The 12889-nt window shown below is 38.2% G+C and overlaps 1 protein-coding gene across 6 annotated transcripts in view; it reads left to right on the plus strand.

The window, feature by feature from the left end:
* The first annotated feature begins 205 nt into the window (after positions 1-205).
* Positions 206-12889, plus strand: part of NBEA (neurobeachin) — a 509113-nt gene continuing 496429 nt past the window's right edge. For 4 of the 6 annotated variants that reach the window (XM_034074343.1, XM_034074342.1, XM_034074344.1 and 1 more), the window contains exon 1: positions 206-481. In XM_034074343.1, the coding sequence (XP_033930234.1) occupies positions 206-481 (276 nt within the window). The remainder of the gene's footprint in view (positions 482-12889) is intronic. The other 2 variants (XM_034074345.1, XM_034074346.1) reach the window with 2 other exon arrangements.

The raw sequence follows: 12889 nt of genomic DNA on the forward strand, positions 1-12889 counted from the left end.
CCGGGCAGCCTTCGGATAACGGGGCATCAGCGCCCATAATAATCCCTCATTATAACGGTGCGGGGGAGCGGCTCTTGGGACGGTGCCTGAGCTTTGGGCCGGCTCCCTGTGGCCCCGCCGGGTGCGACTGCGGTGGATGCGTGGCTCGGCCCGGCCGGGCGGGGAGGCGGGAGCGGCGGCAGGTGCCGGTAACGGCGGGAAGTAAATGGCGAGCGAGAAGCTGATGTCGGGGCCCGACCCGCAGCCCGCGGGACTCATCTCCGTCGGGGCCGGCGGTGGAGGAGGCGGAGGCGGCGGTAGCAGCGTTGCGGTGATGGGGGAGCTGAGAGCGTCGGGCTCCGGGTCCGTAGTGCTCCCCGCGGGGATGATTAACCCGTCAGTGCCGATCCGCAATATCCGGATGAAATTCGCCGTTCTCATCGGACTCATCCAGGTCGGGGAGGTCAGCAACCGGGACATCGTGGAGACGGTGCTGAACCTGGTAAGCTGCCGGGCACCCTGCCCCGGTGACGCCCCGGCGGGCAGAGGGCCCCGGCCACCGGCCCGCGCAGCTCACCTCCTCCCGGGGCTGCTTTCCCCCGCCCCTGGGCAGCCCGAAAGGGACCTTCATTTTCCCAGCCCCTGCATCCTTCCTACACGTACGGCCCTTTTGCAACCGTCCTCCCTTCCCAAACTCCTCTTGTGCCTCTCTCCCCTCGTTAATACTGCGACCTGCGCTTCTCCTCGTCGTGCGTGTGACAGAAGCCCCCTCAGCGCTCCCTAACTCCATGCAGGACCCTACCTAGTATAGGCAGGCCACTCTTCCCCATCCTAGTGCCTTCTCTCGGCCGCCTCCTGCAGAAGTGGAGTGTGCAATTCCCAATGTAAATAAAATAAGGAGATTAAATAATTCACAGTTTCGGGTGCTGGATGCTGCCCTATAACGTGGTGGCTTCCTCACTGGAAGGAGAGTGGTGTGAATGAAGTATCTGTTTTTTATCGAAAAACATTTTTTTTTTAAAAAAAGGCAGCTCGAATTGGTATCTTTTCTTAGTGGCTGAAATGTGAAGGGTTCAATGCTGTTAGCTCAGACCTAGTTCAGTATTTTATGTAGATGAAGGGGGAGGAGGGAGATTTTTGCAAGGATTTAATATGCTTTAATATCTGTAATAAAGAGTTAGTTGTATTGCAGTATTGAGTTGGGTTGCTTATGTCTTAATGATCTTGCATGGTTTCCAAAACATGTTTGTGTCTGCAAAATAGGTGCTGGTGTTAATTTTTTTTTAAGGTCTGTGCATTGCAAAGTACTGTTGTATGCTGGTAAATAGCTTTGATCAAGAAGATGCTAAAATGTAGCTCCTTAGTCATCTGCTCACTTCACGGAGTGAAAGAGTTACTGCAGGACTGTATGACTTAATGTTTTTGCGCTACCTACACCAAAGCCTGAGGAACCTACAGAAGCCAAAGGAGTGGATCTAAAAATGAATCACTTTCAATTATGTGCAATTTGGTGCTGTTCCTGAATGCAAGATTTGCTGCAGCAAAGCTTTTGAAGCAGTTCAGTCAATGAAGTATCCTCAATTTTTGCATACGAAATAGGATAGAAAAATGACTGCTCAAAACTGAGTGGCAATTAATTGAAACTGCCTTTGTTTCAGACGAGTTTAATGCTTCTGTGCAAAGTCACATAAAGAATATATTTTGTTTCAAACACTTTAAAAAGGTGTATTCTTCTGTTTGACAGTTATTTGCATTTGACCTAGCACAGACTGAATGGAAAAGCTGCAGCATGCAGGGAAAGACGTGATTTGGTCAGATCACTTTAATATTTATAATTTATCTGAATACACAGGATTAAAGCCCTGTAGTTTTATGAACATGTCAAAACAGTAATTTGGTATATTTCCCACTCCTCTCTACAAGCTGTTTGACACCTAATTGAAACATGATTTATAAATATTTTATTATTTTTGTACAAGTGCGGTATATAAGTCATCATAACTTTATTGGATTATTACCCATTCCTTTTAAAGTAGCACTCAACATAGGGGAATGACACGCAGTTATTTTATTAACTGGCTTTGTGTAGGTCATGACAGATACAAAGATGTTTAATCCTTTTCCAGTTTTCTTTCTTCTTTCATTCTTACTGATATTTAAGCTTATTTTAATTCTGGCTGCTAATGCATCAGAACTGAACTAACATTGACTTGTCTTTGGGAGTAAGGTTACAATGTGTTTTTGTATTTGTGTGGAGGACATACAGTGCTTGTCACAGTGCTTCTGTATCAAATCTATCTACTAATTAGCTTCTATTGCTGAAAACTATGCTTATATTTAAAAATAAATGCAAGAGTGTTTAACAGTGCTCTCAGTGTCGAGAGACATGTATGAATGTGAAACTGCTTGGGAGTCTGCTGCAGTAGCGATGCATTCTGGATCAGTCATTACTTAACAGATGGACTCTAATACACAATAGTCAGTATTCCCACAGCAGAGAGAGGTTATATTGTGTCTGTTGATCTTTTTCTTCTCAGGTCTCTGAATGTCTCAAACTTATGCTTGTATATTTGAAATGTAATTTACTTCAATGGAAAACAAGCATAGTGAATATGGTTGATGCAAAGTAAAGCTGATGACATATCCCTAAACTACAAAACATTACTGATTCTCTATTAAAAATTTTAATAGCAACTTTAAATAAAATGCAGTTTTGTATTTTAGAAGCATTCTTTGGGGTCTCAGTGGGGGTGGAGAGAACTTCACTTGGGGGTTCTTTTGGTGTTTTGTTTTTTTTTAATCCCATCAGCCTTTACTATTTCTGAATGACTTCTGATGCAAGTCTGATAATGAGTGCAGAGTGCTTAAAGAGCTGATCTCAATTTGATATGGCAGTTGATATGTTAAGTCCCTAGGAGAAATATAACCTATACATTGAGTATCTGTAAGTCATTTGCGGATAGCTTTTTAGTATAGGAATTCTGCGTAGCTGAGACTTTTATTATTGGAGAGAATCAGAAGCTAACAATTGAGATGTTTTTTCTTTTTTTAATTTACTTATCTTGGATTACTGCTGTCTTCTATATAAAGCTTAAACAAGTCTATTCATTCTTCGTGCATTGGTGTGAAAACAGCAAACGTTCAAGACAAAACTTTGGTTTGGCTTGTCCTTGTCATGGGGATAGTCACTTTTATTTCCTGTGAAGTTTTTCTCTTAGGGTTTCTCTTGGACAGTTTTTACCTTTGAATACTTTCTTTTTGGTGACCCCACACTGTAGTCTCTATTACTGCAATTGAAACTTACTTCATGTAGTACCTACTGATACTGACAGACACAGTGATTTATTGTATCTGTGAGGTGATGAAGTGTGCTTTATCCAGTGCTGAAAATCTTTTTCCATGTCTAATACTTTCTTGGATTTTCTGCTTTGACAAATTTTAACAGTTGACTTTCAGCTCAGAGAGTATTTTGTTCTTGGTCATGCCCATGCTGTCTATGAGATAAGTTGTTTCTCTTGATGCTTTTCTTTAGTAACACTTTTCATCAAGATTTACCATGTGTTCAAAGAGCTGTTACATTGGTGAATTTATTTAATGGAGTATCACTTGGTAGAGTTACTAGTATTGCTTGTGTTATTTTTCATTTAATATTCCAGTGGTAGACATAATTGAGAGAGGTTTAATCCCTTTATATGTCAATCCCTATCTATGAACTACTTACCATTATCATTAAAAAAAATCTGCTAGTGTTAATACTGTTCATAGTCAGAAGGTGTTAAGAGTCTATGAGCTGAAGCATTTTCTAAAATTATTTTTAGTGTATTGTGTTCTTTTTACATTTCTGGAAGTAAAAGGGGACTCCTTATTGTACAACATACATTCTTCTGTGGTGGTGCTTGTTTTGATTTTGGTCCATGGGGTTAATATGAATTCTCAGGTTTAGCATGCTGTCCCTGAGATGTGTGTTCACTGACCCTTGTGTACTGCAAAGCACCAAACTAGAAAAGGCCTTCCTCACAAGAAGCATAATCTTCTAATTGCTTTAGTGATTTTGCTTTGGGGATGTTTTGACATCAGTTCTGTGCTTCTATTAATGAGGAAGCCTTTTCCCTTTGAACAGCTCTATTAGTTTTCTTAGGGTACTGTCAAGGATGTTGTTATTGTTGCGATAGATGTGCTTGCTGGTGGTTATTCTCCATAGTTCCTTCTTTATACCCTCTTGTACTTATGTATTAGACTGATGTTTAAAATAGAGTTCTGCAGCACGTGTTCCAGACAATATGATACTACGGTGAAAGTGGGTCAGTCTGTCCACCTGTATTCTACTTGAAGTGTATTTTTGTATCACTTATTTCCTACTGCAAAATTTCCACACATGGCTTTAATTCGTTTTTGTATAATATATCTCAAATGGCCTTTCCTTTCATTAGTTTTAGTTACTTGCCTCCTTAATTCTCTGATTTTTTGGTATTTAATGGTTTGGGATTTTTTCCTTCAGTGTATATTTCTGAACTGTCTCTTGTCTGGACAGCTTTCATCAAGCATGACTACGTGAATTGCATTGTTTCTTAGCTTTTAGAGAGCTTTCTCTGTTTCAGTTTGAATTTCCTAGAATTTTTGATTTTGAGGTTTTTTTGTGCTGATTCTACAGCAGTGCAACATAAGAAAGGTGAACAGGCAGTGACTGATACTTAAAAACTCTGAGTGGTACTAACACATGCTGCTTGTTTTGCCTACGCATCTTGAACAGATAATGTGATGCAGCTTTGAACAGATTTCAGTCTGATAGAGGTGTAGCTGACCAGGGTTTTCCTTGTGCAGTCTGGAAGGCTTTTATATATGTTTTGTCAGGCTAGAGAGTGCTTATAGGAAGTAGGTCAAACACCAGGCATAGTTCAAAAAGTCTGTTGCTGTTCTTGTTGACTTCAGCCTACGCTTCTGCCTAGCTCTTCTTGTTTTCTTGGTTGTTCCATCCTACTTCAGTGTTAGTCACCCATCACAAGAGGTAAGCCATTTTTTTAGTGCTCTTTCACCTTGTATACTTGAAGGAGAGTGGCATCTGCCACTTTAGAGCAAATGGGTTGGATTAGGTGAGAGATCCTTCTGCCCTACAGGCTTCTGTAGTAGTGGGCATAAGGAAAATGTAAAGAGAGGCATATGTAATAAAGATTATTTCTTTTGGTGGTACTTTTCTTCAGAGATTGGTTGAGGGTTGTCTTAAGGCAAAGTTGGCTTTTGATATTTGAGTTCTTTGAATCTATTTACAGTTTTGGTTGCTGTAACATCCTGGGGCACAGTTCTGCTCTTCTGCAGGGAAGAAGAATCACTTTCGTTCATTGGATGCAGTTGTATTCTGAGAAAGCGTGGACCACATGAATTGTAGCCTCCATCATATGACTTCTGTATTTCTTGTGGAACTAGCTTTGCAGGCTTGTTAATCCTTCCATTTTCTTGGAGTATGTGTTCTAATTTTTATGGTATATTTCTCTGCTGATAGAGGGAGGAATTTTGAAGTGTGGGTTGTTTTTTGTTTGTTTGTTTTTTGTTGTTTTGTTTTTTTTTGTGTGTGTGAATTTTGTTTTAGGTAATACTTAACTGGAGGTGGCAGTCGTTGTCCAAGTTACTGTCTGTCCTACTGGTTTTTATCATTCTTCTGTCATCTCCATACTGAGCTGTGTCTGGATGTTACTGTAGAAACTATCAGAGCCATATGAAACGAGTTGTACCCAATGTGAGAGCTTGTAATAGAAATCCATGGGCAGCTACTTAAGAGTTTTGTAGCTTTTGTCATTATCTGGTGCTTCCATTGACAGCTTAGGTTTTGTTTTGGAAAATCTTTGAGTGAGTGAATGTTCACTTAATTTCTTTTAGCATAGCTGATTTCTTTTGGCTTTTTTAATCTAACCCTTGATAGCAGTATTTATGGGTGGGAAATTTTTCAATCCTTGCATCAGTCATGAAGCACTAGTGGTATCTCAGCAGGGGGCTTGGAGTCTGCTGTGGTTTTGGTAAGATGGATTGATACATTTCTATAGGTGTTAACATTTAAAAATCTATCATGGTGAGCATATCACTGAGTATTCCTTAGTTTTACATCTTGTCTTTGGAGGATGCAGCTTACAGATCATAAGGGAAATTAATAACTAGAGTCTTTGTTGTTATTTTTGTCACGCTGAAGTATTAAAATTCTGAGAGTGGTATTAATAAAACACCTCTGATCTTTGGCCTTTCCTCCTACTCCCACCTGTTTTATCCCTTTGCATCAAGCAAAGGGTTAGCACCTTTCACTGTCAAGATGCTATTTTTACAAAATTGTGACCTGATGCCCCATTTAAACTGGGTGTTTACAAAACTAAGCATTCACCTGTGTACTCAGTTATTTACTAATCTTTTTTTCTCCTCCGTATTTTCCCTCACTCTATTCTTTCCCTCCCTACCCCCCCTTAGCTCTTGGATGGGTACTCAAAGATTATAAGTCAAGGAAATGGCTCATTACATTCACAAGGTTTATGTCTGGGAGGATGCGGTGCATCTCCTGTCTTTTATGTTAATGCTTTTCAGTGTCTCCACTTACACTTTTCAAATGTATGAATCACTGTCTATATTACACCCTTAAAAAAACCCATACCAGATACACAACTCCCCCCCCAACACAAAAACCGACACCCTAAAGCCTGCATAATCATATTTCAGTTTCTACTGAACCATTTGTTCTCCATTAATGCTATATTGAATTGAGTCAAAGTGGAATGAAATCTGTGATTGGGTTAGTACCAAACCTGAGACTTCTCTACCCTGATAAATACTGTGCACAGTATTAACACAGTTGTGCTAATTTAATAAGCTCTCCAAGTTATTTTAAATCAGTCTCGTTATCTTACCTGTTTATTACTTGGTACTACACTTTTTTGGTTTTGCATCTTAACCTGTCTTGATAAATCTGTCATTTCAAATCGACTTGTATTGCTCTCCCATTACTACAGCATTTTGTAGTACTTTGCACAGAAGAGTATCATTGTGGCTGCGTCATTAGTTGATGTCTTGTATGTGCCTGGTGGCCAAAGGACCAGTGTAGTCGTGTGTGATGGAGTTCTGTTTATTTCTATTTTATTTATGGTGGAATGTGATCCTTATGGTGGAATGTGATCCTTATGGTGGAATGTGATCCTTATGGTGGAATTTGATCCTTAATTACCACTCATATTCTTTGGCAATAGCTGACTGTGGAGTTCTATTAATTCTTACGTAGACAGAACCCTCAAGCTTTCTTTCAGTCTAAACCAAATTTAGAACTTGCTTTTATAATCAGAGGCAGCAGATCTTTTGAAACATCAGTTTTCAATCTGATGATCTACCTCCCACTGTCTTGCAATAGTTTGGCTTGGATGTGCTATGAATGATACAGTATTCAGTATGTGATACTCAGCATAAAGATAATGAACAATTTAAAAAAGGATTATTTGTAGAGGATCACATATTGCTTCCTTATTGATAGAAATACCTGTTTCAACTATAAGGTTATGATGGATTGCAGCTATTTGAACTAGAGTTTCATAACTTCCAATTTAGGAAGATTGTTAGTGACATTCATCTCTAAGAGAAAGATTATCTGTGACTTCAAGTAGAGCAGCACATCAACTACTGACTCTCAGCTAAAATCTTCATTCTGGTAATTTTTGTGGTTTGGAGTTTGTTTTATTTTTGAAGTACATGGAAACTAATAATGTTCAGTAAATAAGTCTTAAGTAGCTCCAGTGTTACTGAAATTTATACCAGTAACGTTGATTCAGTTATGTCAGTGCAACCCTATAATGTGACTGCCCTTCTTTAATTTAAAATTGGGTTGCATCAGTGAAATTGTGGCAGCGTAACAATTCACTGAAAGCCGACGTGAATGTGAGTGAGTACTGATTATGCTATTCAACAGCTTACAAATGCTTGTCTTCCATATTTGGACAATTATGTTTCTTTCACTGCCCTTTTGTTTACAGTTGGAAGCCTTTAACTATTCAGAATAGGTATTAGGGTTTGGGGTTAGCTGAAAGTAAGATAGGGCAAGATACAAGTGAAATTGTTATTCGTATCATGGTTTTTGGAACCTGATGCTTTTGTAGTACTGAGAAAGTGTAGATAGAAGACTAGAAATAATAATTCTCTTAGTAGAGCCTTCTAAACCAACTCCAATACAAGCAATATGGCATTGTAATCAGTTTTACATGATCTTACTTTTTTTTTTTTGCTTTAAAGTCTTCATATTTTGTGTCAAATACCCAATTACGTAAAATTTTCTAACATTTAGTGACTTCTGCTTGCCTGCTTTAAAACCCATTAAACAGGGTGTTTGTTTTCAGGTTTTGCTCTTTTGTTTTGTGAAAAGAAAATATTTTAAGTGTTTATAAATACAGATATGAACTTGGAAATAATGTGCCCTATGAGTCACAAAGGAGATTGTACAAACCTGTTGAAACAAAGACTCTTTCCTACTACAGAATTACAGAAAAGAGCTTTCATTAAAATAGACTAGTAACCATAAAATACACATTCAAGCTAGTAATGAATGAACTGAAGTGAAGCCCTGTCTTGGCTTGCTCATGCCTGGCTGATCAGTTTGCTCTTGCTCTACAGCAACAGTTTGTATAGCTCACTATATTAAAAAAATATTTATTGATTTAATTGAGCTACAGAACTTCCTGTGTTGAAGAATCTTCAGTTAAAAAGAAAAGTAGAAAAAAAAAGATTACTCTAAATTCAGGGAAGCATTCTTGCTTAAATTGAATTTGTTTTATAGCTAGCAGAATGGTAAAGCTGTCTGCCCCTTCCAATAGTACATGCACATGAGAACAGCTACAGAGTTTTGTCACCTCTAGTTGCGTAGCATCCGCATGATGTAAGTCTGAACTAGTATATCTGGGGATGTTGTGCAGGGAGAATGAGCTTCCCAGTGGTCTGGAGAATGGACTTGGGGATTTGGCATCTTTGCAGAAAGGCATTAGCAGGAGATGTTTAATTGCAGGAGCTGAAATTTTGAGAGAACAGGACAAGGGCTGTTGCCTCAAATGAGAAGAAATAGCTGATTTTGTTGGAAGAAAGAGCTTCATCCCTCTTCAAATTGTAATGTTTATCTTAAATGAAACTTATCAAGGGGCCCCTGAAAGCTGCATTGTGGCTATGCTAAGCTATGGAAGGAGGGAAGAGATAAGAACCTTATGAAGTGATATGTTACTCTTTCATGGCTGGTGACTTTCTGTTTTCTTTGAGATTGAGAGCTCCAAAAAAAGCCATCTCTGTAAATTTAGTGTTTACATGTCCAGTAGTATGGTTTGCTTCATGACGTTCCTCAATAAGCAAGAAGTTCACTGACATAAAGCTGTCAAAATTGGTGTCTATTTCCTTCCATTACTCCAGTGAAATACATTATCTGTTTTGGTAAATGGAAAGATATGTGGTGTTTTTGAGTCAGATCTGTGACCGACTTGAATGGGTGAAACTTACTGGAACATTTGTATTGCATTGGACTGAATAAGGTCTTCTAAACAAGATGCTCAGGAGGTGGGAGCTACTTCATTGTTTTAATTCTTTTTTTCCCCTTAAGATTTGTGGGCCTTTTCTGCACATTTTAATTTCTGGAGATCCAAAGATCTTCTTTGCTTTTCCTTCTGTCTTTTCATTTATACCTCCAAATGACCTGAAGAACTCTGGGTTTTGTATATATTTTTTTTTAATGCAGCTTTTAGGTGAGTTAAAAGATTTTCTCATGCATTCTTTCCAGTTCCATGTAAATGTTATGTTCTCCATTGCACCATTGCATCCTTCGCTATCTTAAAAGTGCATTATGTGAATTCAGAAAGAAACTTCAGCATAATGTCCTGGGCTTGGCAATACATATTTTTTATTTATTCTCACTCCCCCCAGTCAAAAACATGTTAATGATCACGCGTCTCCATTCTTCTCTTTGGCACTAGCACTACAATATCCTCCTGAAAATTCATAGTCAGAACACTTTGAAATGTCTGTAATTCTACTAGTTTACAAACAACTGTCGAAGAACAGTTGAGGATGGAAGGGGCCTCTGGAAGTCTCTAGTAAAAAATCCATACTCAAAGTAGGTCAACTAGAGCAAGTTACTCAGGGTCTTTTTTGCCTGGGTTTTGCATATTTCAAAGGGTGGAGACTCCCATATCAAATTTTTAGTCAGGTATAAGTGGAGTTTCTTGGGCCTGTTGCTACACATTCTGTTGCTGGGTGCCACTAAGAAAAGTCTGGCTCCCTTGTCTCTGCTTCCTGCCCACCCTACCCCCTGCAAATATACATACACATTTATGAGATCTCTTCAAACCTCTTATTAGAGCTAAACAATCCCAGCTCTCTTCAGCCTGTCGTTATATATCAGATATCTCAATACCTTAATCATTCACACATTTAGATCTTTACTCTCCTTGTGCAGATAATAGTGCTTCCTTTCAAAAAAGTTGGAGGTGGAGTCTGAGAAGCCTTTTAATTATAGCAGCCCTTTTCCTCATCTCACAGTATGAGTTGCAATATCTACCATAAATAATTCAGTCAATATTACTATGCCTTAACCCAGCAAAGGACAATTTGCACCACATGCAGCTAAGAAAGAAAACAGACCTCTGTGAGCCACAGTAGTGAGTGTTTGCTTTTCATCTGTTGTTCCTGCTTGTTAGTAGATAGCCTTGGATGAAAGGCACAAACCTGAAGAGTGTGTATCAGTTCTGCAGATCACAGTTATGGTTGTAAGTAAGCTTTATTTCTTGGACTTCAGAAATAGTAAATGTAGCTACATTTGATATTTAGCTGAAAAAGTATGAAGTTGAATAAATGAAACTTTGTGTCTGTTAATTTATATTAAATACTAAGTTCTTCAACAAATTAACATGAATTGAATTTGAGCTAGAAGAGCTGTTAACGTACTCTTCAAAGTTACAGATGCTTTATATCAGAAGGAGAAAAAACCCCAAGCCACATAATATTCAGTGTAGAGCCAAAGCTGTTGTTCTGCATTGAGTTTGTTATAAAGAATAGATTCATGACTTTATATGTTGTCTTATATTTGCAGATTAAATGTTCTATAGAACTTTATGTGCTTTTAACTTTGTAACTTAAACTGTAGTATACTGAGCAAAGATGATTCTGTAACAAGTTCATGTTTCATGCAAAGAAAATAATGAATTCAAGGTAACTTATACAGTAATAAATGTGACTGGAACAATGTGTCGGCTTAGTCACTAAGCGGGAGTTAGTCTTTAACAGTTAATATAGTGCAGTATTTGACATTTTAAAAGTAGTCCTCCATTGGAATTAATACAGTCTTTAAAATGGATTGTTCCTCAGTGAAGAGGTTGACAGTTACAGGTATTTCCTAAAATCCAGAAGCAGGTAATTCCCAGTTCTCACAGTCATGATAATTTCTCTTATTACTATTATAAACAGTTTTATAACAAGGGAAAAACTAAAAAAAAAAAAAAAAACCAAAAAAACCTAACTCCCCCAACCCCTTCCCCAAACCAGCTCAAGCTGTTGGGTTTCTGAAAGCAAATAATTGTAAAATGTGTCTTAAGAACATTTTGTGTAACTATAGGCAACAATCAAAATGAGGATGGGAAAGGGGAATGCAGAAGTATCAGCTGAAAGATGCTAGGCCATATGAGTGAGTACCTTTTGGACTTGTTAAAGCTGATACTTCTGTAGCGGAGTCTGTTCTTGATAGTATAAGCACTTAAAAAAATAAAATTACTTGTGGTGAAATTTAACTATTAAGGAATGATACCACTGACAGCTTTACATTTAAAAAAAACTTTAGCAGTATGAGTGGAAAATACTGAGTACATCAGGTTCTTTTCTCTCAGTGGTGCAGTTTCTGCCTGGATTTACAGAGACCTTGAAATGACTGTTTATATGATGTTTTATTAATTTTTGAGGTGTCTGAGGGAATTACCACCATCTGTTAATACCAGAGTCTAAGCCCACATGTGGGCTTCAAAATGCTTTAAGTGTTTAATTTTTTAAGTAAAAAATCCTTCTTTAAAACTAAATTTAAAGCAGTTAAGAGGTTTCAGATTTACATAGAAAGTGTCCCCTCCATCCTCCCCTCCCCCTTTTTTTTTTTTAATACTTCAGATTTAAGCTCTTGTGTGGTTTGTCCCAGCTTTGGTTTGTGGTTCTAGCCTATTCTCTGAAGTTAGAATAGCTGCAGTACTTGTAAATGAGGTCTTCTGCAGTGGCTTTGATTTTTGTATTTGCTTTTCAGCTTACTTTAAGTCAGTCGAGCTCTGTTTTACCCAAAATTTACTTCCCCCTGAAAAGAGACCAGTGCATATAATGTATTTTTTTTTGTTCTGGCTGAGATCAATCCTAAATATGCCTTGTACCAAAAGATTATATTATCCAGATGTGCAGAAAAAGCCATAAGAAGCTTGAAGCGTTGATGCAATCTGAATCCATTCTGGAGGTCAGAGAAATCTTAGTAGCACCTTGTTTAAATTATTATTTTAAAATTCCCTTCTCATATGATCTTTGTGGAGTTACAGTAGAGATTATGGCTTCCTCAGAAAGGAAGGTGTTTAAGCAACATGAACTAAAACTCATGCCAGCCTGCTAACATAGGGATTCAGTTTTCTGAGCTATGTATGTGATCCTCTTATGTCTTTTTATTCTACCATCTCTTAAAGTGGTGTTTTCCCTGGCCCCTTACAGGTATTAGGGCATCTGAGGGTATGGGACATTTTTGAGGATGAGGGTTGGGCTTTTTGCCTTTGCAGTACATCTGAACTCTCTATGAATGTTTTGCTCGTTAATCTTTTGAAAAATCTTGGGTTTAAAAATTAACGTATGTATACATTTTGTAGAGTGTGAGCTGTTGAGTAGACCACATACTTCATAGTACAAGCAG

The sequence above is a fragment of the Melopsittacus undulatus genome, chromosome 2 (genome assembly GCF_012275295.1).
Source record: "Melopsittacus undulatus isolate bMelUnd1 chromosome 2, bMelUnd1.mat.Z, whole genome shotgun sequence".
In the NCBI taxonomy this organism is placed as follows: domain Eukaryota; kingdom Metazoa; phylum Chordata; class Aves; order Psittaciformes; family Psittaculidae; genus Melopsittacus; species Melopsittacus undulatus.